At 45.0% G+C, this 25,760-nt stretch overlaps 1 protein-coding gene across 8 annotated transcripts in view; it reads right to left on the bottom strand.

The window, feature by feature from the left end:
- Window positions 1-9,869: 9,869 nt before the first annotated feature.
- SLC4A11 (solute carrier family 4 member 11) overlaps window positions 9,870-25,760 on the bottom strand; it is a 144,858-nt gene continuing 128,967 nt past the window's right edge. For all 8 annotated transcript variants that reach the window (XM_061351932.1, XM_061351933.1, XM_061351934.1 and 5 more), the window contains 4 exons: window positions 23,306-23,479; window positions 18,085-18,280; window positions 15,490-15,659; window positions 9,870-12,556 (listed from right to left, as the gene is read on the bottom strand). In XM_061351932.1, the coding sequence (XP_061207916.1) occupies window positions 12,493-12,556; window positions 15,490-15,659; window positions 18,085-18,280; window positions 23,306-23,479 (604 nt within the window). In that variant the 3' untranslated portion in view covers window positions 9,870-12,492. The remainder of the gene's footprint in view (window positions 12,557-15,489; window positions 15,660-18,084; window positions 18,281-23,305; window positions 23,480-25,760) is intronic.

The raw sequence follows: 25,760 nt of genomic DNA, 5'->3' as shown, positions 1-25,760 counted from the left end.
GCTTTTCCCCACTTTTCCAGGGGAACAAGCTGCTCTGGTATTTTGGGATGCATGAAAATCCCTGGAGAAAGAAGAGCAGAAGGCCACATCCAGCTCATGAGACACACACTGGGTGCCTGGAGGGCACGTTCTCTCTATGGGCTCATTTTTGGGAGGCCAGAAGGGAGAACACCGATTTCTGTGTGAAGGAAGGATTAACAATAGCAATTCCTCTTCTCCCTAAAGCTCTTAGTGCAGCGCTTCTCCAGCTGCAGGCCATGATGACCTTCTTAAGGCACTCTCTCCTTGGGGAATGCCTGGAAGCACTGATTGCATTTAGTGGCAAGTAGGGGAGGAAGGCCAACGCACCTTAGCTCCATCCTTTGCTCTCTGGCTGATAAGAAAGCACTGATTTGAAGGTGCAGCGATGTTGCCGGAGCAGGATGGATGAATTCCAAAGGGAATTGCCCTAAAAAATAAAGCTGAGAAACTGAAGACACAAAATAGCCAAAGTTTTCCCCCTCCATCTGCAGGGGGAGACGAACAAAGTCCTCCCACTGGTTCATGAAGTCAGTGCCCAGATATAGCCTTCCATCTTCATATACAAATAACCATTAAAGTGGCTACTTTATTAACTATTAGTTGTTAATATTACAGCCTATTAACTCTAATGGCAGGGTAACAGGCACAGTTATTAATATGCAGATTCTGAGAAATCTCATTAACTCCAAGGTCCTCAACCTCTCGGTGTTTTCAGGACCTGCACCCAAAGTGATCTTCCCTGTACTGCAGCCAGAGCCTGCCCAGATGGGCAAAATGCATCACTCAATGCTATCAGTTCCCAAGGAGCATCGCTAAGGATTGCTCTTGCCTCCAGTGAAGTTCACCATGAAGTGGTCAGGGGTATCTAAACCCTCTCTTGTTTGGAAACCGAGGGGCTCTACCCGCTGTCACAATAGGGTGGCCAAGAAACCGGCCATGGGCAGATACTGTGGTGCTTGTCCATGGTATCTGCATCCTGGTTGTGATCAGGAGCAGTGATGGTCAAAGTGTTTTAGGGACCCAAATCACTCAAAGCACCATATCCCCTCCTTGGGCACGTGTCCTGCTTTCCTTCTGAGTCTTCCCCCTCCCCAAACCAGCCCCATCTTCTCCTGGTGAGCGTTAAATCTCAGCTCCTCAGTAAACATTACCTTAATGGTATCCAAGGGATGTTTGAGTCTCCCAGACGTGGACCCCCTGACTCAGGGTCCAGCCCAACGTGGCCAGTCTCAGCCCCTCAGCCCATGGGCTGGGTAATGGGGCTGACAGAGGTCTGTGGCGAATGAACCAGAGCTTAAGGGGAAACTGAGGCACTCAGGAAGTCCCAGAAGGCAGCAAAACTGCATTTTAGCTCTCAAAACACACACATCCTCTAACAATAAACACACAGTTTTAGAAAGGGCAAAAGTTGTTTAAAGAAGAGTCCTGAAATAAGACACAGTAGGGTTGAAGCGGACCAGTTTTGATTGGACCACTTTGGTTTGAAGCCCTGAGCCCAGCTGAGCATCCCTGCATCCTCCCATCTCTTTGGCATCCCTCTACACCACAGCAGCAATGGAGATTTACCTCCTTGCAGAAACCCATCCTCCAGGGCAGAGGCAAATAGCAAGGATATGGCTCAAAGGGCCCTGTGGGGACCAGGGGACCAGTACCATAGAGGTGGCATCGGTAGCCGAAGGATTTCAGCAATGGGACCCAACCAGCACTGACAAGTTACCTGTGACTTAAAACTCTCACAGCTGGGTCTTTGGTTGCTTTATTTCTTACTGGATCTCCTTAAAACAGAAGAAAAGATGAACTTTTCATCTATGTATAAAGGCATCCCTGGGTGAGTGCATAGGGACTAATTGGGAATGTGCAGGAAAAGGCCATCCAGAGGAGACATCCAAACAGCTCCTCTCAAAACTGTGTTTGATGGAGAGAAGCGGGTATCAGAGCTGCTGGATGCAGCCACACTCCCTCTGCTGGAGTCCGCACGGACAACAGGCAGCTTTTAGTGCCTGAACCCACAAGAGATTTGTCAGTTTGGGTTCTGAAAGGATTATCTCCATGTCCCATCACAGCTAACGCCCGGACAAGCACCAGTGCCTCATCCCTATGTCCTGCAAAGGGGGCATTGCCACGGGGGAAGATGGGGACGAGTTTGCTGCAGCATGGGGGTGAGGTGGAGGGAGATGAACCTCAACAGCGAACCTTGCAAACCCTCCTTGTCCACCCTCATCTGCCTATGGTGGATGCCAAAAGGGGAAGCTGATGAAGCCAGCAGAGGAAACCCTAAAGCCTGAAATAGGAGAGGAAAGGGTGAAAACCGAGTGATGTAGCTGAGGTTTCCAACACAAACCCTTCAGCTCTGCCTTACCCATTTGCCAGACTTTTGTTAGTGAGCTCATATCATTAGTGCCCATTATTGATTCAAAGCAATATATGTGCAGCGTTTCCACCTACCATGATCCCATCTGCCATCCCCAAGGCTTTGGGTAGAGCCTGACACTTCAGCGTATGCAGTGAGGTAGGTGCTGATTTAGTGTTTTCAGCTCAGATAAAGCCATGCAATGCCAAATCAGCCCCACTCAATGCGTGGTCCTGGTGTTACACCTCTGGACCATCCCTATTCAAGAGGGAGAGAAGTGATGCACATCAAGCACTCCTAGCCAAACCTATTCCACAAGCCAGCAGGATACGGTCCTCTGGAGAGCAGAAGGAAGAGGGCAGGTTGGTTGAGGACACGATGGCAAACACAGAGCTGTAAACATGAGTGATGCCTATAGAACGGTGAGCTCCCAGCTCTCTGTCTTGCTTGGGGTTTCTTCCTGCATATAGAGCAAATCACCAAAGAACAACCTCAGTGTGGACTTCTCTGGTCCATGGCTTTGGGCATGAGGGCTACATGAAAGCTTTCTGCTCAGGACTGGGGTTGGCTAAGCTTGCATCGATCCATGCACCCACCGGCTCCTCATCTTTCAGCCTAAGGGCTCTCCATGCTCGGTGCTGGAATGACTGGAAGTGAAGGTGCATTGAGGGTCTTTGGAGGATGGAAATGGGTTGGGGTGGTGGAGCGAAGAGTGCAGGTTTGGGAATGAAGCCTCTCCTTGTCTTCTTCTGTCTGTCCCCTAGATGGCATCTGCTCTCAGCAGATTAAATCCCTGATGAGAAAACAGAAGGTTTTAACGCATGGGAAGGCTCAGGGCAGCAAACTGCCTGCTGGAAAACAAATGAACAGAACATCCCATCCCAAACATCATCATAATTAATAATAGCAATAATAATAACAATAATAACAGTAATAACAATAATAATAATAATAAAGCAGCTACAATCAGTGGCTTTTTCAGCTCTTACACTGAGTGCTTGAGATAACTGACCCCTCACTGCAACACTGCAGCTGCTTTCTCTCCTGGTCCACCTCTGGGTCTTCAATCCCCCCCATAATGAAATAGACAGGAGCTAATGGGCTTTTCATCACCTCTTCTGCAGTAGAATACGCATATATGGGGACAGTGACAGACCCCATCAGACCTGGAGCACTTCAGGAAGAGATTTCAGTCCTTTACAGGGCTGGGAAGCACAGGGAGGAAGATATCAACTCCCTTTTCAGTTTAAATCAATGCAGGGCTCCCCTTTGAACCCTTTATCCATGCGATTTTTGGCCAATGCCTATTTAACCCCCTCCTTCAATGTCCTGGTGGGGAAGGAAGGACACAGTAGGGAAACACGTCCCCACCTGACCCCTTCCTTCCCCACCCTGGATCTGCACCAGCCACCGACATTTACACCCGCTATTATTAGACATCAAGCTTTGATCAGGGCCCTTTGCACCTCGTAGGGTTATGGCTTTGCCAGGCTGCCCTCAGTCACAAGCAGATGCCCATCTGCTAAACCTCCATGCAGTGACCTCCATACACGTGCTGCCCACCTCCTCCCTGCTCCTCAGTACCCATCCCAAGGTGCTCGCTGCATCCCTCTGTATTTATGGTCCTGGTGGAGCACTGAGCCCTTCGTTACACCCCACTTGAGCCCAATGGTACTGTGAAGCATCCCCAGCTTTCCAAGGCTGCTCCTGGGCACCAGGCAGGGACCTGGGGGCTGTCCTAGGGAGAGACCCTCATGGGCTGGAGAAGGACATTTACCATAGAGAGACCATGGGGTTGCTTGGGAGGCTTTACTCCAGGATGCACAAACCATGTCGTTCCCATTCTTTGGTCCTGCTCTTGGGCCTTCCAGCCTGACCAGAAGGGAGCAGGCTTGGGTAAGAATACTCTTGGTCTCCAGTCACATTGCAAGAGGTTTCCTGGGTGTTCAGGGCAATTCCCTCAACCAATGCAATCCTTCATCCCAGGCTGAGACCTCAAAAGGGAGAGATGCTTGCTACATGCCCCTCTCCCCTCCCACCCCAAGCTGCTTCTTGCTGCCAATGCAGAGGTCCTTGGACCAGCTTGAGGACCAGTATGTGGCTTCATTTTGGCCCTTGCTGTGAAGGGGCATGAGCAATCTACAGCCTGAAGGCAAAGTAGAGCTGCAAGAGGGGTCATGGGGCTCCCCAGGCCCTGTTCCTGCTTAACCCTGCTGCAGAAGGGGATGGAAGGTAACTGGGGCAGCAAACACAGCCTGACCACTCCTTGACTACCACAGGGACTGATGCATGGCAAAGGACCCCAGGCTAAAGCAGCTCAGGTCTCACATGAACCTACCACCATGCTCAACAGCCTCCAGAGTTAACACTGTAAGGGCTGATTCCCCCTTGTCCTGAGAGCCTGTCCACGTATATTTGATTTACTTCTGTGTGTAAATATATATATATGTGTATGTATATATATATGAGGGTCACAAACATTGCTTCTAGGACAGCTCATGCTGCTGAAGCCCAGAACTGAACCGCTCCATGCAGGAGGAATCCCACAGGACATGGAGATGCAGTGGATGGAGGCAAGGAGCAAATTTGAACCCTGGCTCCTCTCAGATAATACTGCCAGCCCCACATGATCATTCTCATTCTTACCCGTACCCCAACCCTCAGCTTCATTCACATGCAAAAAACCCCTCTTTCTGCCAAGTGAGCTTTTCCTGGTGTGTTAGAGGGGCTTGCAGAGCAGCAATCCAAGCCTGCATCCCAGTGGACAACTCGCAAGTTTACTCGTTGGAGAAGCGGATCCTTCTCAGGCTCCCATAAGACAAAACCCTCTGGGTTTTGGGCTCATCTCTGAGGTTGGATGATGCCAAGGAAGTCGCAGCCACAAGGTCCAATTGCTCTCAGAGCATCACATCCAGCAAAAACTGCAGTCATTTCTAACACTTTCCTATTAAAGGATGAAGGAATCACCTTTACAGCTCCACGAGATCCCATGGGTAAGAATACATGTCCTTACATTCTAAACATAGACTGCTACAAGTGTTGGGGATTACAGAATACTTCAGCTTACTGCAAGGACCCCCATCAGTTCACCAAAGAAATACACACATCAGCACTGGGAGACAAGTCTAAGCTACACTGGGAATGTCAGGTTAAATAAAGGACACTGGTTAGGCACAGAGTAGAAATATATAAACAGTATATTTCTTTTTATTTTGCTTTTAAATACAGAGTTTCCTTATCCAATAAAGGAATTCCCTCTCCCTCCCCCCCTGCCCCAAGCAACTCTTATCAAAAAGAAACCATTCACTGTAAAATCAACACTAGATAGAGGCATGCGCTTTAAGAGCGGGTTTAGCAAGTGCAATATCTATAGGCCATATCTCCCTAAACAGGAACATGTGCTTTCCCTCACTTCAAATAGTCCCCAGCAGCCTGTGATGCAAACCTCCTGGTCACCAGACACGTTTAACCAGTTACGTGCCATGGGACATGCTGAAATCAACCCACCGCTGGTCTTCTGCATGGAAAAGGGATGCGGGATTTGAGATGAGCTGGATCTGCTTCTGCTTTCTCCTTACCTGGAGTTTATCCTGCATTTAGGGAGGCAGGAGGGGAAAATGAGGGAGTATTGAAGGTACAGCCCCTTTTAGGTCAGACCAAGGGGAAGGGAGGTTGGTTTGCTTTAATATTCAAGAGCATGTACTTTGGAGAAGGTGTTTCTTTAGCAGCTGAGCTGCTGCACTTCAATAGGAGAATTCCTGCTTTAGTGGGTGACAACAACTGTGTGGGAACAAGGTACAGCTCCACATCAATAAAGGGCAGGGAGAACAGAGGGGCTAAACACCTCTGAAAATAACAGGGCACTAAGCCACCTTCCTGACTAAATCAGAGCAGCTCTGCCAAACATGAAAGGCTAAATCCTCAAAGGGTCAACAGCACGATAAGGTGACCACTTCGCAGCTGAATCACGCTTTGTCCCATGGGAATAGATCCATTTAGACCTAGCTGGGCATCAGCATATTCCATGCACATCCTGGTGGCCACAGCTTCTAAACATGGGCACTTCAATGCAGAGTTCTAATTACACTTTGGCATCAGAAGGGCTGGAAATGGGAGGTGGGTGCTAACACCTAGGTGGGCAAATGGAGCTCCATAATGAAGATGCAAATCACTTCTAAGAGCCAATTCATGCTGGAACTCTGCTGGGGATGCAGTCTGGAATCAGCAGAGCTGGTACCAGATTTGAGAGGTTCATAAATACATGATGCTTTAAATAATAGAAAGGTGGCTAAGCCAGCTGCTGAGGTAAGCAGTTCACTGGGAGCAGGGTACACACCATGAGCTCAGTCTTGTCAATCAGTTGCCAATCAGTCGCCTCCTGCAAAGAGCTCACCTTCAAACTGGAGATGCTGTCACTCATGGCACCAAGGGATGAACCTCCTGTTCCAGCCATATCCATCAGACACCAGTATGGCTTGTAACCCTGCTATCACTCCTATGGACACCTGCAGAAACCATCTAAACCATCCCATCATATGAAACTTACCTAAATTTGATACCTGGAAAGAGCATGCTGAGACACCCATGCTTGCTGATAACAGAGCAAGAACTGATCTCAGCCCTTCACCCGGCCTCCTAAGTACCGAAACTGATACTGCTGAATTTGATATGCTGATTTCCTGCAAAACCCTGGTCACGTAACAAATACTTCACTGCTAGAGAGCTCTTCTTTCTCCATGCTAAGAGCAGAACTCCAGCATAGCTCAGGTCAAGGAGGACAGAGTCAATTGCAAGCTGGTTTTTCCAACTCTTCACCGTTTTGTTCACCTTTCGGACTCCTGCAGCTAGAACAAGGGATACCAATCGCTTTTACAGCAGCAAGGATCTGACCAACTGAGATGCCACATGCATCCCCTCTTCTCCTCCTTCAGCTCTTCAAGCCAGAGAGCAGCTCTTTGCAGCAGAGATACAGATGGGGAGCAGAAGGCAGCATCTCCCCCAGGACAGGCTCTTAATATTTAATGCAACATCAGAACAGCGCCAAGTGATCCGAGCTCATGCAGAGTTTTCTACAAGGGAAAGGCAGGCACAGCCAAGGATTGTGTGTTTTCCTTTCAAACCAAGACAAAAGCTGAGGAGGAAAGTGCTAATTTGTATTTCTAAAGCCTCTACTCCAGCAACTCCCTCGTCTGTCTGCTCTTTACACAATATTGATGGTTTGCTCTTTGCAACCAGATCCGCAGCCAGTAAATGTAATGGACAGGGTTTGGTACTTAAATGCCTTAATTAGATATGAAAACAATTAGAGAAGACTATTCTCTTCTAACATCCACAGACCTCATCACAGATAGAAAATGGGGCAAACCCATCCCATTATGTCTATTTAAGTTGCTCTGGAAGCTTGACAGATGAAAGGAGTACAACCCAACTGGAACACTGCACCATAAAGTAATCATCTAAAGAGATGCAAGAAGACAGTGCAACTGTAGGACAATTATGAATCCTCTGTAATTGCTTATTACTATGGCAAAGTGAGTCCCAAGGGAGCTGACACTGCTATGCTGCTGCTCAGCCACAGGCTTGAGCTCTACAGAGAAAGATTCCCATTTTGGCAGCATTTCCATAGTGGGGATGTCAGATCAGCTTCCAGAGAAGGGCTGGGGAAGATGAGAGCTGGGTCAGGAGACGACAAAGTGACTGGCACTGAAGTTTGGGGACACAAACACAAGAGATGAGCTTGAGCCACCTCTGGTTCTGCCCATTAACCTTCCAGGTGGGTAGAAACACTGCAAAGGGCAGATATAAAACACAACAAACAAGATAAAAAGTGAACATGTGTCAACAGATAGCATAGATACATGCTTAGTGGGACACGAACTGGAAAAAGGCAGGTGCTTTTGGTGACATGGCATGTCTCAGGTCCTTTTTTTTGCTGCTGAGAACTCCACAAACAAGAAAACCCCTTCCCTCCCACCCCAAAGCATTCTCCAGCTATATCCAGGCTTTGGCCAACTTCATCTTTCTTCCAGGAGTATCCACAGAATGCAGTCCAGCAGCAGTTTCTAAAGCAGCCAAATACAACACACAAGTTTAGAGTTTCAGTCTTTTGGTGCAGCTGAGGATGTGGACCTTTGGGGAGAATCGTTTCATCTACAGTATATGGAAATGTGACCATCTACTGTATTTCCTTCCAGAGCATCCCAGTTCATGGAGGCCATCAGGAAGTACGCACCATGTCTCAGTCACTGGGCTCATCGTGAAGCACGTCACCAGCCCTGAGGCAAACCAGCTGAATTCATTTACTCCATGCCCATCCTCTCACAGCAGTGTACTGATGCATATCCAAGTAGAGCTTGACATTTATTAATAGCTTCCAATGTTGACGCCAGGGTATTTGGGGATTGTTGCTAGTGAAGTTGTCAGATTCGCTTCCTAAGCAATCTAGAAAGTGCAATGCTGCCTGATCAGCAGTCCATGTTTTCACCAGCTTCCCTTAATTTACATGGAGAAACACATCTATTTCCATACAGAGCGTGTCAAGAGTATTTTTGAAGGCAACAAAATCAGTCTCAGACCAACAAAGCTATTCAGGTATAAATCCAATTTTAATTGTAAAGATAATGTCTAGCTCCTACATTCAATGCAAGGATCAAAACCTACAGGTTTAAGGGTAGGAGTTTATCCTATCCCCAGATTCGGATCCTTTTGGCAGCTGTCAAAAGGTAACTTCCAAAACCCACTTGTTTCAGAAGCTTTTTACTACCTGTGCTTCCAAGTGAACATCGTGGACTCTTCTGATAGCCATCAAGATCTTTCAAACCCAGTTCTTTGGCAACAATTATACATAGCATTGTGCGTATATAAAAAGCTTATAATAAAACTTCTTTTACATTCTAATTGTCTTAACCTTCACAGAAGTATTAAAGTGCTCAATCGACTCTCGGCTCCTTCCCTAGTTAGCCTACTTCCTGGAAACGCCTACACTTAAGTCAGCAAAACCAGAAGCAAACAAGAAGAGAAAAGGTACTTGTATGAGATAAAATCCTCTGCAGGATCATTACAACCCTTATTAGGCAAGAAGCCTTGAGTCTCACGTCACCCTTCTACCCATATATTAAGACATGGGTCCAAATATTCAAGAAGTCTAAGCCAGCACAACTTCTCTTCCCAAGTTGTGCTGATTTCCCATCAGTTGATCCTTTGGCCCCTGACTTCTGTAGAAAGAAAACCCCATGAAACAGAATCCTACTGATGCTACAAAGCAAATATGAACACTGAAGTCATAGTGGTAAAGCAACTGCAATAAAAGATACAAACGAGTTGTGATGGATATTTAACACTCACACCCCCAAGCTATCTGCATTTTAAATTACCTCAGTTAGCAACATTTGACACTGTCTGAAATGGATGCTATCAAAACGGCTTTAAATAAGGGCTTTTTTGGTCCTTCTAAGCAGGGGGATAGAGGCTGCATCTCAAAGCTATTTCCTCTGGCAAGACCCAAACCCTCTGCTCTTCCTCAAAAAGGAGCAGATCTGCATTCCCTTGGACACATCCTCTCCTCCCTCCAGCCACAACATCCACAGTATGATTTAAACCATCCCACAGGGTGGCTTCTTCCTGCCAAGAGATGAGACACCAGAAATGCAGCGCCAGGACACGTGTGTTTAATAGCTTACTCAACCAGAGGATGCTCAAACACTTTTGATTCTAGTTTTGGTTAAATCTTTTGACATCCATGGGGAAAGAGCATTATTTAAGCATCATCAGGCCTTTGCACTTCCTGTCTTATAGCAGGTACTGAACTGTTTGCTGTCACCTAGTCTTTTTCTGTTGACTGAAGATCAGACATCCTTTAACCACCTCTGCCTTCACACTGCCCCAAAATCCTGTTTGCTGACTGCACCCTGCTTCTACATGTAGACCTTCATAACAGCTATTATTGATCTCACCACATCAATGACTCAAAAGCCAGGAAATATTGATGAAGGTGGTCAGAATCCACACACAGATTTGTACCTGCTGTCACACCACTTATCAGACATGGCATGAGTTACCCCTGCTGCCTTCAAGACAGACTGAAAGCCAAACATGGTGTTACCTGCTGATGTACTTGGGTGGCCAACCTGACCCTGAGACTCCCAAAAGAGTTGGTGGGTGCAATATGAACATCATGCTTTCAAGGTCATGTAATGCTGTTTTGCTTGCTAAGCTGAGTGCTCTCTCCTGTGATTGCTTGGCGATACATAAACCAAGGCCATGTTCTTGGGAACACTTACTGATCTCCTCCACCAAGTATCAATACAGAGATGAAGGGTTTCGTGAGAATCTAAAAATTCAGTTTTCCATACATGTTTTAAAGCCCTAAGCAGCTACATTAAGATGAAATAACACCTGATATTTAGTGTAAATACACCAAACCTTCAGTGGCTTGATTCTGGCTTAGTTTCAGCATAGTCCTCCCTCATAACAGAGCTGGTCTTTCTCATCATGCAGAGGAACACCAAATCAGTAGGGCATGTGCTAATAAGAACCCTGCACCATTTAGTGGGTGAGCAACTGGTAAGTAACACTTCTTTGTGCTAACAATATATTTGCATTTCATTTTACATTACTTTTCTTCCCTTGTTTCTACTCTTTTGAAAGTTCATTGCCTTCAGAGGTCCACATTTTTCGTTAACGCTTTACCTACGATCTGTAGTGTGCAGCAAAGGGCAAGCACTGAACTAAAGGGCAGCCTGTTTCACAGTACTCCAAATCAGAAAACTGACCATAACACAAGCAACTTTAAATAAACTGAAATATAAAAAGACAGCAGAAGTTAGATTCATCCAGAAATATAATATAACGCCTGGGAGTGGGGGAAACTGGAGATGAACTACAAAACAGAAACAAATGAAATGACTGACAAATATTGATTAGGCAAAAGAGGAAAGCTTTCATTGCATGCTGTACATTAAAATTAAACGCAAAATTCACACGTTGGAGCATCCAGACAGAGTGATGAAGGCCTCAAGCCATGGGAAGGAGAAAGCAAAAGAACACCTTGAACAAAGCAACACCTGAACAAAAACAGTAACTGAAAAGTGACCATATCACAAATGAGAAAAAGCAGCCCTGAAGCAGAGAACAAGTATGTGGTCAAGACATCATGGGTAACACTGCACAAAACACTTGATATTTGGAAAGAATCAGGCCTATTTGTATATCTATGCAAAATATATACACAAATCCATATGTATATATGTACACATAGGCACTACTGTACATATGTATATGCAATCATTAACACAACCACCCTTTGACAAGCTTCAGCATCTGACTCTGGGTGCAAGCAAGAACGTTGCAGTTGTGCAAAACTACACTTCTGTCTTTGATTACTGAGAAGTAATGGTAGAACCATCCAAAATAATTCCCAAATAGCTTAGACCCAGATGTGGTTTCAACAACATCTCCATGTGAGCCCAACTTCAGAACATTTCCAGCTCATTTGTAGGAATTACATATTCATCCAAAGCTGTGGATTGTATCAGTACAAATTAAATCTGTCTCCAGCCCTGCTAATCTGAAGAGATGGCCAGACATCTCTCCTGACATCAGTGGTTTAGCATGAGGCTATCCCACCCAGAATACTAATTTGGGAATACTGGTTGCATGGGAAATTGAACTCCAAGGCCAGAACAGGACTGGCATTCTGTAAAAGAAAGGTCAGTTGCTGTCCTTATAGTGTTTTAGAAGAAAGGGACACGGTGCATAAAAAGAGAGATTCCCCCCACCCTCAAACAGGGGACTACATCACGACTCTGAGTATGCATGCTCCAACCATACAGACATGCTGATCTTTGGGGTTTCCAGTTTGGGGATGTGAAAAGTAGCATTTTCCATAAAGCTTGCTTGCCTCACAGCTCCAAAGAGCATCGGCCTCCCAAGTCCAAGGCTGGTTTGGTCTGACACTTCAACGCTCAATTGATCTTCGATATGTGTGCATTACCAATACTGGATTAGAGCAGAAAGAAAGTGGTGAAAGAAAGAACTGCAAATAGATTGTTCTACGCTTCGGCAAAGCCGCCTTCCAACTCTAACAGAGCTGTCCTCACTGCTCTGTGTGCAGGGGACCTCGTTTAATGTTCTGCATCCATAGCATCCAAGTACTTGGCTTCGATGATCCTAGGGAGCAGGTTATACCTAGGATTGAACCAGAAAGACAGCATTAGTGCTTGCTTATAGTCGTGTAGCATTTTGTCTATCTCAAGACTCCCGGTTGAGTTTATCCACGGCCGTGCATACAACAGATTCACCCAACTGAAGGGGAAATGAAATGTGGCAAGCTAAAACCAGCCAATCCGGCAGGCAAACACAGTATTTAGAGGAATAACAGTGCAGAGCTCCTCCTGCAAGAAGCTCCCTCATTTCAGCTGAAGAAGAAAGAGAACATCGTCACCCTCACAGGAGAAAAGTCACTTGCCTAGAGCATCCTGTCACCATGAAGTCTTCAAGGGTCCAAAAATGCACCATCTCACCTAATCCTCTGCTATGCTCCTGGTTTGTGCTGAGGACCCAGTTAGTAGCTTCCCTCTGCCTCTGGTTTGCCAGTGGATTAATTACTTTGCCAAGAATCACCCTCTACTTCCAATTACAACTTTCTTCACCGCTTTCCCTATAGTGGGAATGTTGGCTCAAGGACCTGCATATACAAGGATTGTCTTGCACTTCCTCAGTTTTCCAAGTATGCCACATCACTCCCTTCAGCTCTCACCACAAAGAAGCTTTAACAGACAACCCTGAAGTCTTAATCTTTAGAGAAGCACCAAATATATTAGTAAGACTTAAGACCATGACAAGAGGCTAAAAAGGGGCTGTGATATTTGTTCCTCCAGCTGCTGATAACACTAGGTCCCCATCCAGTGTCTAGTCTCTATGATCCAACAGGGAATCAATGATTCCCTTACTTTAGGGGTTTGGGGTTACTCTCATTAAGTCCTGCTGCAAGTTTAGTTTCGAAACTTCTCCTTACTTAACAGGAAGCTATTTTTCAGCTGTTAGAAAAAGGCACAAAACACTGAAAAGCCTGGAAGGGCCCTTTCAATAGCTATGCAAGAGATCCTAAACAGCACTTACTACTGAGAATGCCAGCATCTGCTTAAATAGACCTGTCATGAGATAAAACTGAGAGCCATGGGAGAACAGATAAGCATCAGAGAACTTAGAGAGAAGATTCATCCTCTCTGAGCAACTAAAATCTAGTCATCCCAAAGTTTTGAATCAAAGCCAGGAACTGGTAATACCCAAAGAGATCACTTCTTCTCCCCTGCAATAATGAGAAGCCATTGAAATCCATTTACTTTCACATTAACACTACGCCACTGGTGCCTCACCACTGACAACACAAATCATGGGTCTAATACTGTTGGCCAGATGGAAACGTGGGTTTAAAATTGATAAGTAACATAACTGTTTTTCTGGACAGAACACTGAGCCATGACTCACTCATCTGGGTTTGATTCTAGATTTTGACCCCTGGCTGCTGTCCCATCTCCTCTTCCTTCCGTCACTTCTTCAGAAGAAAAGAGAGATTTAATTTCTTCTATTCTGTCTCATCTATTTATAGTGCCAAATGTTTGTGGAAAAGTCACTGTTAACTACAGAGCTACCTCATGGTGCTGCCTTCTCTGCTGGAGTCCCCAGGAACTACACGAAGGCAAAAGAAATCAGAGAGGAAAGCCGAGGGCAAACCTCTGTATTGTGCCTGGTAGCACCATCTTTCCCTTAGCAGCAGGGCTGATTATCCAGCTACTAGAAAAAGCTGCTCTGTAAAGGGAAATCAGTTAGCAGCAGAGCTAGGATAAGATGACAGGATCTTACTTACTTAAAAGGAGAGAGATATATGCACCACTAAATTGTCTAGCTCTTACTACAAAATAAGGTTCTTTGACAACACCCTTTCTCCCTGCTGATTTAGCTTATCACACTATGTCCAATGTGTGTGGCAAAGAGTGTCCTACATTTATTTCTATACTGAGCTGCTCTGTGCAGAGACCTGCAATTCCCACAAGAGTCAATCACCCAGCACTGCACACAGCTGAAACCCTTACCAGCAACTTCAACAGCCATCCAAAGTGATGCCTATGTGATGGATGGGTGACAGACTCTTACCACAGGAACAATATTTCCAGTGTTTTCCAAGATTGTTTATCTCTCAAAATCCAAGCCAAACAGCTCTAACCTGATCCTGCTGAAGGCCATGGTAAGCTTTGACATTTGCTTTTGTTTTGGAAAGAACTGGACTCATCTTTATCATCCGAGGAAAACACCGCAATAGCTGCTTTTGCAGATTATCACATTGGTAGCTCTGAACTTTGAGATCAGACAGAAAAATCTCTGAGACTGCAAGTTCAAAGACAACCAGATATTACTGGATGCCATCCTGGCCTAAAAATAATCGAATGGACTGGAAACAGATCTGTTTCTTCCAAGATCTTATTATGGCTTCTCATTACGGCCGAAGGATGGAGAGCATGAATGATTTAACTGAAGAATAATGGGCAGTCACTGTTAATGAACATTAAGGAAGAAATTAGTTAAATTTCTCTATGATTCTCTCTCAAGACTGCAAGATATTGGCCAGTTTGACCTCACTGATAATTGGCAATAGCATTCAGCAGTGCAGGAGGTCTGAAAGGTCACCACAGCTCTGGATAGGAGATAAGGAAAAGTTTCTAGCTCTGCTCCAAGCACAGGGCTTAGGAAATCAAATTACAAAGCAATTTGACAAAGAGAACACTATCAAATACCACCTAGGGCAAGGCTCAGCCTACAGCTTCTCAGAAGCACCAGGCATCTTAGAGGCACTGCAAAGGGAAACTTATTTGCCTCTCTGCTAGCTGGAAGAAGAGTCCATGGCCAGCACAGCATCTTGTTCACAACACCAGCATCAGTGAAATCACAGGCTCCTTACACTATTTCTCCTCAAGCCTGAGCAACTGGTAAAGAAGAGGTCACCATCATCCACCATTCAGGAAAGCACTGGTTGTACTTCCAGACCATTTAGACTTCCTACAGTTCAAGCCTGAAGACAAAAGGTTATGAGAGACAAAAAAAAGTGCATCCAAGCTTCATACCTGATTGGGATCATCCCTATCATGATGAGTGGGAAGATCATCTTCATGTAGGGCAATGGTGACATGCCAAAACCACAGAGGATGAGGAGCTGCAGGACCTGCAAGCCTGTGAAATAATGGATCTTCCTCTGGGGCACTCTGCGGATGTAATGTGTCGGAGGATAAGCAGTCTGGGAAGAGAAGAACTACATGTTAGAGAGGCAGAAACCTAGCCTTGTGACTGCAGAATGTGGCACAGGCTTTCAAACACAAGGGTTTTAAAGTCATCAGTTTATACACACACAGAAGGCATCAGCATCAACAGGTTCAATGGCAGAACACAGGATTTGTAGGGTTAAAGCAAGCGTCTTAAACCACAGCATTGGCAGCAACACACAGAAGATGACTGGCACTAGAAACCCACAGAAGAAAAGGCACACCACAGAACTAAGATTGCCTTTGGGAGCATCTGGAGCACAATAACATATCTTGATAAGTGCAGTAATAAGATTCCCTGGAGTAGGATTATCAGGGCTTTGCAGCAATAGGTGAAGTGCCTGTGGGCATGTGCAGGGGAGGTGATGGTAAGGAGATGCATTCAGGTTCTCTTACTGCTGGCTGGTTTCTCGACCTGAAAAACAGCTCCTCATTATTTTATAGCCTTCTGTCCTCTGCTGACCACACTCCATCTCCATGCTTGCCCCTAGTGGTCCCACTTGTTTAGCTGAACCAGGAGATGAGATTGGGGAGGTGCAAGAAGAGGCTGTACTCACTGCAGTGATTTTCTTCATTTAGATATCAGATATTAATTTTTGAGAAAGAAGGTGAGGGTGAAGTGACTTTAATAGGCTAAATATCACTCGTGGTTTCTTTTGACAGTTTTTGCTCATGTCTGTGCACAGGCTTTGACTCACTGTCTATACATCAATGAAGAGTATGAGCGACTGTCTGCTGGCACCGATACAGACTCAATGGATTTCAGATTGTGCCATGACTCATTAAAAGGTTTCCAGAAAAGGGAGATCTCCATATTTGAGAATAGTTTTTAATTTTCCTCCTTGGAAAATTCCACACTATTTCTAATAAAGGCAGAAGTCTCATTCTACACACATCAGTAACCATTCAATCCTCATTCAAAAATGGACATGACAAATGTAATCTTTACCCAGATTTCAGTTTTTGACCTCTGGGATGTCATATTAGAGATCAAGACAGATTAGCAGAGATACAGAGCCAAATGTTGGGCTTATTAAGCCCTTGACCATTGTTATATAAAAGAAGGCAAGATGGAAACTCACAATTGCTCCCAGGTACCGCCTACACTGCAAGCTAACACCTTCTTAGCACTTGTAACAGAGAAAGCTTGAAAACACATCTTCCAGATTTGTTTTCATCCCACATCAGAAGGGCTTCAATAATGTAAGTAATTTCATTTTGAGTTTAAAATCTTATCGTATGGCATTTCACACATGTCAAAATGAAAATGTAAAACACAGCAAAAAAGTCACCTGTTCTGAAGTTCTGTTGGGGAAACCAAAGATCACCGCTTACTGACATCATGACTGTGCTCTTTAATATTTGTTATTATTGGTTTTAAAACACACAGACTCTGCAGCTGACAGCATCACAGAGGGGTTTTAAAGCTTACAAACATCCTACATTCAGCGAGCAGCAGTTTGTGCAACTGTCTTCTTTCAAAAGGCATTGCCCATATCTCTTTTTGGTGTGGTCTACAACAGGGTCTTCACTGATAGCAGCTATCCTGGCTCCATCCATGCACTAACTTTCTGGAGTTAGAAGCCCCACAGCAATTCTGAGCAGACTGAGAAGGATTATATGTAATATAATGTCCTAGTTATAGGACAAGTGGGAATGGCTTTAAAGCTGAAAGAGGATAGACTGAGATGAGCTCTTAAGCAGAAGCTCTTCCCTGTGAGGGTGCTGAGGCACTGGCAAACGGTGCCCAGAGAAGCTGTGGCTGCCCCATCCCTGGCAGTGTTCAAGGCCAGGTTGAACACAGGGGCTTGGAGCAAGCTGCTCTAGTGGAAGGGGTCCCTGCTCATGGCAGGGGCTGGAACTGGATCAGCTTTAAGGACCCTTCCAACCAAAACCATTCTATTATTCTATATCTAAGATACCACTCCAAACAAGAAAGTTCAAATACTTCTGTGGCAGGGAAATGCAGAAAGCAATTAAAGCAGAATTAGAAGACAGATGAGATACAGTGCTGTTCTCCAAACAATTTAGCTACCACCTCTTTTTAACCCAAGAATAAGCATGCCACTTTTCTTATTTGATGCTGCATTAATCTCTCGCTTATTTGTCCCCTTTAATGGAAAAGGCATCTCTTGCTCTTGTCTCAGTGGCAGACCAGGCTAAACTGGAGACATCAAGTTTCATTCCCACTTTGCAGAGAAATGTGAAAGGGATGTAAAGTTCAGATTGGAGCTGGAAATAAGTCTGCTGAGAGCATGAGTTTTAGGGCTAGTCCCATTCCCAGCAACAGCACCTCTCCATGTTAGCTCCTGCCACAGTTTGGTGCTAAGGTGGTAAAATAAAGGTTGTAAATAACATTTCCTTTTCTGTTGCACCAGTCTGGTGCCCCAGTCTGCGTACCTGTTCTTTGAGCAGGAGTGCCACCCTTTCAAAGAGCTGGTTCCCATCAATGGAGGTCAACGCAATGTAGAGGAAGAGGCCATAGAGCACCGGCTTTGGGATCCACTGGAGAGGGAAGGGGAGGAGCAGAAGGGAGAGGCCAACAAGGAAGTTTGCCACTAGACTTGTCAGCCGGGTCTCCTTCACACTCACAATCCTGAAAGCAAGAGAACAGGGATTAGGGGAATAGGGTAATATTGCAGCATCCACATAAGATTATCGCTGGGGGTCACTGTGCATAGGTGCAGGACACGTGCCTCTCGGGAAAGGGAAACTCATCTCCACTGCACTGAGATCAGCACTTCTGGCCTCGTGCTGACACTGAGAAGGCAGAGCTCTGCTGGACCCAGGCCAGGCACTTAATCCACCGTTCAAACACAGCAGCTGGAAAAATGCCCAATTCCCCTTCTGCAAAGCTCCACAGACCCTATCCTGAACTGATTTGCCCTCTAAACTAATTCTGTTCAGCACATTGAAGAAAAAGAAACACCAACAAAACCAGAGCCCAAAATCAAACTAAAACCCCCAACTAGATAAGAATCCTTCTCCTGGGCAGTAATCCTTTCCTCGATTTACCCAGTGCATATGCAATTGGCTCCTATCCAGAAGAAAACTCATTGACTTCTACAGGAACTAATGAACCTCTTGTATAAAGAAGTCTGCATTTTATTGCCTGCGAGTCAGCATTTCTGATGTATATGAGCATCTCCTTGTTTATATGGAAGGGAATGCTGAGAGCACTATGGAGGGAGCTAGAAAGCCAATTCTGCTGTGGATAATAGCAGTTGCACTGCAAATTGCCTATTACCATGCAAAACATGTAATTAATTAATGCAAGTTTTCTGTAGCCGGCAGAGCACAGATTGATTTTTGGGGGGTGGAGGAGTGGGGGCGATTGACAGGAAAGCAAGCAGCAACTTTCAGAGCCCACATGGGGATGAGAGGAGGTTGCTCTGTTTTCTTTTCACTTCAGCTAAACCTGCGAGCATCTCCTCCTACTTTGAAGCAAATTACCAGAAACAACAGGAGGAAAGAAAAACCTCATCTTTTAAGACTACTTGTAAATAAAGAAAAGGAGGATTCCTAACTTCTTCTGAGAAGATAAATCCACCCCTTCAGTGGATAAGCCAGTGAGTAAATTCCCCTATTATCCAGAGAAATGAACATCTGTAGGCTGTTTTGGGGTCATCTAGTGGCCTCATTCCCTGAATGCAAGACTTTGTATCCCAAATAACCCTATACCCAAAATATCCTGAGGATTAACACGATAACCAGCCATGAGATCTATCGAAGTACATTTCCTTCTATTACATATGCACTGCTGGGACTTTATAATCCCTTCTGGCCTAAAGAAGATTGCTTCTCAGTGATTTCTTTCAATATTAATTTTTTGAGTCTTGCTTATAGAAGTAAGGCCAGGTTGAACTTCAAATCTGTGAATACATTCAAGAGAATGATGGAGCTGTGGGGATGAAGGAGACTTCCACACCTATACTTAGAGAGAAAGGGAAGGGTAACAGCCTAAGGCTCACTCTCAGGATTTGGATAACATGGCAGAATTAACATGAGTTCAAGAGCAACAGATATCCCAAACAGTACACAAAGTCCTGAGGACAAGGCTTGAATCTGTTGATGAGTAACAGAGGAGATCATACATATTATCTAGAATTACCAACAGAGGATGCACAGAAGAGTCACAGGAGGTGTTAACCTTTAAGTAATCTCTCCCCTCCCCTGGCTAGGTTCAAATAGCACAAACCACAGCTTTCCTCCTTCAAAAGAGATTTTATTCAGATCCTCTTGCAAGTCTCCTATGTCAAGGGGTCCCTGCCACTGCTTAAAGAAGCTGAGGGAGAGCAGAGCACTTGACTCTTATCTGCAGACTGCTCTTTCCAGCTCTGGAAGAACTAGGACATCACCCAGGTGGATATAGTTTGGCACCTTTTCCATTGTCTCCAGGTCTGGATCACCACAAGAAGAGAAGTCTCCGAGATGAACAGAGCCAAGCAGCTTAAAGTGCAATAGCAAGTGCTAAGTCAGAACAATTTGACAGTCTGATAAGGAGTGGTCAGACTACTTGAGAAGCTCATAGTGGTTCTGGTAGCTCTGAAGTGCCCAGTAAAGCAGGAGTGAAAGGATGCACCAACTGATTTAGCTTCACCCAGGTACAGCAAGAGTTTCCCTGGCTTCAAAATCAGGCAAGCTACAGAAGCAGCATTTCTGCTACTTCAAGGCAAAGATCTAACCTGCTGCTGGGGATGCTCATGACCTGCAAGCATCAGTCTGAGCACACACATCTGCTAGGTTCAAAGTCATGCAAGCTGAAGAGTTCAGGATCAAAATTAGATATGAAGCCACCACATTTCAGTCAGATACAAACATGCAAGTACAGAACAGGTTGTAGTAATAGCCCTCTGGTAATGGATCTTTGAAGTTCATGAAGTTTTCTACTGTAAACTCTTGGGATGCAGCAATCATGGCACTAAAGAGTGTTTGAGCACATATAAAATGTACTGCAACTACTAGTGCCAGTTCCTGCTAGTGCCACTTAAAGTAGTTTGGAACTTCTTATCAGAACATAGCTAAAATTACCCATAATTGACCAAACATGAGATGTTTAAAGCTAAAGCTCCAAGTCTCAAATTGGTTTTCTGCCAATTCTAACACGTTTCTTATTTCTAGGGTAAGGACATCACAGTCACATTAAGTCAACAGAAGAAACGCTGTAATTTGCATGTGTTCAGAACCCGTTTTAGCCCTGAGGAAGCAGCTCCAGAAAGTCTGCTGCAGTAGAAATGAAGTAATTAATGGAAATTAAAAGAGCATAATCCAGGCTCATTTCCCCAGAATCCTTTAAATCTGGCTAGCACAGGATTAGCCATTCCTGACCTCCTCCATCTGAGCAGGGAGAGACTATTTGCTGCATGAAACTCGAGTGGTTACTCTACAGGGGAGAAGAAAACTTTGCTTTCATTGAGACAGGTCTTTATCCTTGTTTATATCATTATCCTCAATAAGAGCTTTGATTTGAGTGAGGGAAAGGAGCCTGCCAGGGGAGCCAGCACTGAAAGAACTCCTGATTTTCTAACTGAGCTTCAGTACATTTCTTTTTGAGCAGAGCTGACTAGGAGAAAACAAAGCAGAAAGATGACAACGTTGCTTACAGCCTCCTGTTTATAGCTCGGTGCTTTGCAGAGAACAAAACCACTTGTCTCAAAGGGAGTTCAAATAACTAGGAAATCCTTGTTCTCTCTTTCACTCCCAATATCAGGCTCAAAGAACTCATTTACCTAATGACTTGCCTCCAGCAGAGAGAGCGCTGTACCATGGGGGAACATGCTTAGTGGGATGAGGGTGATATGGTTTAGTGTGAGGTGCCCCTACCCATGGCAGGAAGGTTGGAACTTGATGATCTTAAGGTCCTTTCCAACCCTAACTATTCTATGATTCTATCCCTCTGGCCTTTTGGGATAATCACTGGAGCTGTATCTAGCTTAGCATGGCCAAAGAGGGTTCTCTTTGACACCAGTTCTGGGCAGCTGGGTAAAAGAGAACAAGGACAGCAGGTAGACCTTAATTCAAGCTGAGAACTTGACTTTGTTAAGAAGCAGCCAGAATACAGAATCAAGACAGTGGGTGGAAAAACAGGGAAATAGCTACCAGGTATTAAAGCTGACAATGGAAGAAACAGGAGGGAGGCTTAGTACAGGGATTTCAAAGTGTGAATCCTGCCTTTCCCAAAGAAATAAAGATCAAAGATAATTTAGAGCAGATCAAGAAGAAATTAGGAAGAAGTTTGTCCCTGTGGGGATGCTGAGGCGCTGGCACAGGGTGCCCAGAGAAGCTGTGGCTGCCCCATCCCTGGCAGTGTTCAAGGCCAGGTTGGACACAGGGGCTTGGAGCAAGCTGCTCCAGTGGAAGGGGTCCCTGCCTGTGGCAGGGGCTGGAGCTGGAGGGGCTTTAAGCTCCCTTCCAACACAAACCAGTCTGCAATTCTATGATCAGGGACACGAGGATCAAGGGCACCCTACAGAACTCAAATTGCAAAGTTGTTGGGAGTTTTAAAATAGGGTTTAGCATTTATTCAAGCCAGATACAGCTGTGGGAACAACTAATACCAACACATACTACTGGGAATACAAGCCCATGGGACTGATGTCCCAGGAAAGGTCTGTAAAAGCACTGGAGGGAGCAGCAGGACAGCAGTTTCCAGATGTGGAAGGTGAAATCTGTACATCACTGACCCAAAAAGCTGCTGTGGCAGGTTGGGCTGGGCCAGCTGGCACAGAAAACAGCATGAAAGTGAGACTGAAATGAAAGAGACTGACCCACTCCATCCCCCAAAGTAAATGACCACTTAGCCTCGCTTTTGATAAGAGGCAACTCTGAAAATGGAAACCAAGGCAGGATAATTAAAACTAATGGCATGTGAGTGGAAATTACCACTTCTGAGGTAAAAGCACTCAACTGTAACATCTTGAGATCAAACAGACCAGATATTCCCTATTCTGGAGCAGGTTTCATGAGAAATGAGATATTTCATTTTACTTTTTCTTTAAATAGGTCTCTGATAAGAGTGTGTTGGACAACTCAGAACAACCAAAAAGCTGATCTTAAATAGGAAGTCACAACCTGGGCATGGCTTTGGAGTTGCTTTTGCTTAAAAGCAAGAGAATTTAATAAGCATCTCTCATTCCTGGAACGTGGTGGAAGATGCTATGGGAGCTCTGAAACAATGCTGCATTTTTCCTGCTCTTCATAATAACCACCAGACAGGTTTCAGCCAATGAATCAGACTGGATTTTTTCTGGTGGAGACATCTGGAAAGATGTGGCTAAAGCATTTCTCCTCAGCTTTCCACAAGGATAAACCTGAAAAAGGCCTTGGCTGACTCTTCCAGAGGACTATTTGCACTGGAGTGAGTGGAACCCCTGCGGACTGCATAAAGAGCAGAAACCTCTCTCCTAAAACCAAGCACTTTGGTGAAGTAGGATGAAGCCAGGTCACAGGTCATGGTGCCTGAGGTGGCTTCATTTGGCACATCTCCCCTCTACCTCCATATCTTGCAGGTCCTCAAGATGACAGCTAACTCCTCAGCAATGTAACCCCCTGTACCCAAAAGGATTAGGAAGCCACAAATAAACCCAAAGATATTCAAGACAGCTCTGTGGTTCCTACTTACGTCTCATAGATGTGTCCACTTTCAACCCTCTCCTCCACGTAAGCCAGGGCACGGACGTGCATTGGGGAATGAGGGAAGGCAGCATGGATCCATGGAAGGCCAAAGACGGACAGCCCTGTGTTAATCAGCGCAACAAGCAGGAGGTCCCAGTGGTAAGCTGTTCCCTTCACCAACCTGAAACGAGGTTTTTGTTGACAGCAGTTACATCCAGTGCAAGCTAACAGAGTGCCCTTGCTGAACCTGAGCTGCAATGCTAAACACCAAAGTGCACTTCCATGCACCGAGTGATTTCACACCTCCTGCCTTACAGCCTATGCTACATGAACACAAAACATAATAAAACTGGATAGCTTGCTCCCAAAGCAGTCATCTCTTGGAAAGAACAACACTGAGCAGAAAGGCAACCCACTCAAGTAAGAGCCCATGAAAATTTCATCAGCATTTTGCCCCTATGCTTACTGCAGTTCACTCAAAATACACATCTATACTTGTTAGAGCCCATGTAGGGAGTGGTTAGAAACCCGGGCATGGGTTGTCTAACTACTGAGGCTGAAGTTTCCCCATCTGTCTTGTTTTTAACTCTGGTCTCCTTCCTTCCCGATGAGCAGAACGTATGCTGCAGTAAAGCCCTGACTGTGTAATGTTACTGTGTGATAAGAAAATGAGGCATGAATTCACTGAACTTCAGCTCCTCCTTTGTAGCCAAATAAGGAGATATGGTCCTGGCTTTGGTGAATACTGGGGAACCTCTGTTTTGTTTCTTAGAGGACAGAGGAAACTGGCAGCCTTCATCATCAAAGAAGCTGACCTGCCCTTTGCAAGGACTACACAGAGAGCAGCCACTAGCATTGAACTCACATCTAGTTTAACCTTGCCTTTTTATGTAAGGTCTGCCCCTTTCCTCAATGTACCCATCTGGTACAACTCCTCAGATACCATAAGTTTAGAAAAAGGCTAGGGAAGTATTTAGCTCTCAGACTTTGACACCTCACTTAAAAGTCTAGAGCTGTTTTCCTGCCTGGCCATCAGACCAGACAGCAGTTGGTACCCTCACACAAAAGATCAGCTGAATTGCTCTCCAGGCACCATCAACTGGAAAGAGACCACCATTTAGGTGTCTTAATGTCACCAAGCAAGTTCCATTCAATAGGTAAGCAGAGACTTGGAGCCATCCAAGATGCTCTAAGACATGAGGTGCATGGAGCTAGTAGACATGACCCAACACATGAAGATCTATGCCTAGTTTCTACCTCAAAGAGCAGTATATGCTATTTTTTAGGCAGCAGAAATCTTGGGTAGGTTTGGTTTTGAAACAAAAAGATTTGTCTCATTGGAAGTGCTCACCTCCATTGACTGAAGAGGCCACAGGGCGACTAGGTCAGGTAGATGTCTACACTGCAATACCTCAAGCTGGAAGGTGCTGGCAGGAAGGGTGGGATTGTAAACACACTTCCTGTGTTGGCTCACACTTTGAAAACACTGCCCCTGCTCATGTGCTGCTTTCTCAGAGCAAAGGCATCTCCAGCATCCCCAGGGTTATCATTTGATTATCCCATCTGCCCTTTTCAGAGGGCTTTCTATGTACAAAGGCCTCATCATTTTAGCCTCCTTGGGAAGCTGTTTGGTCTCAGCAGCCTGGTAGCACTCTGTAGTATACACCTGCTTTGACCAATGGATAAAGGCTATGTTGAGACTGTCCAGCCCAACACACAAAGATGCCTTATCCTAGATTATCTTCACATAACCCATCCAGCCCAGTATTCCCTGGACTGTCCTACACCCTTGCTTTGACTATTAACAAAGCACATTAGTGTAGTTTCAAGCAAGCATCATCTTTCCCCTGTTCTTAATACAGGAGGAAATCACTACATTTGTTAAGACACCAAGAAGTACATTCTCCATTTGGCTGGTATAGACAATGGTATTTTCATTATGTGATGGTACCACAAACAGAAATTGTCAAGCCCTGTTGTTTCCATCTCTAAAAACCCATGCCCTGATTTCTGCTCAGTCCCATAACAAGGCATTATGAAAAACACTAGGAAAAACACTGAAGAATATTTTACATTCCTTAAAGATGCTTTAGTGGAAAAACCCCACAAAAGTTTAGAAGAATCTCATATCAGGAAATAGATGACCCAGTTACATTACAAATTTATGCAACACTTTTAAACAGATACAATAAAGATGAGAGGAACAAAAATCAAGTGGTCACAGAAAACCAAATTAGTATAGCTGAGTCTGAGCTTGTCTTCTCCCTGCTCAGTGTCACTCTAGCTACAGCATGTAGAATATTAATGTAGGTTATGCAAGGAGAGAACCCTCCCACACATTACATTAGCAAAAGAATCCTCTGAAACATGGTAGTTTCCCTGGAAAAGTCATACACGTTCAGTCTTGGTATCATATCTGATTGCAGCTAGCACAGAAACATCAGAGGGAATATTTTAATAGT

This window comes from Neopsephotus bourkii, unplaced genomic scaffold (assembly GCF_033783945.1).
Source record: "Neopsephotus bourkii isolate Nb327-2 ecotype Australia unplaced genomic scaffold, CSIRO-AGI_Nbou_v1 NB_616, whole genome shotgun sequence".
Taxonomy (NCBI): Eukaryota; Metazoa; Chordata; class Aves; order Psittaciformes; family Psittacidae; genus Neopsephotus; species Neopsephotus bourkii.
The sequence above is the reverse complement of the archived record's forward strand: the minus strand, read 5'-3'. Positions and strand labels throughout refer to the sequence as shown.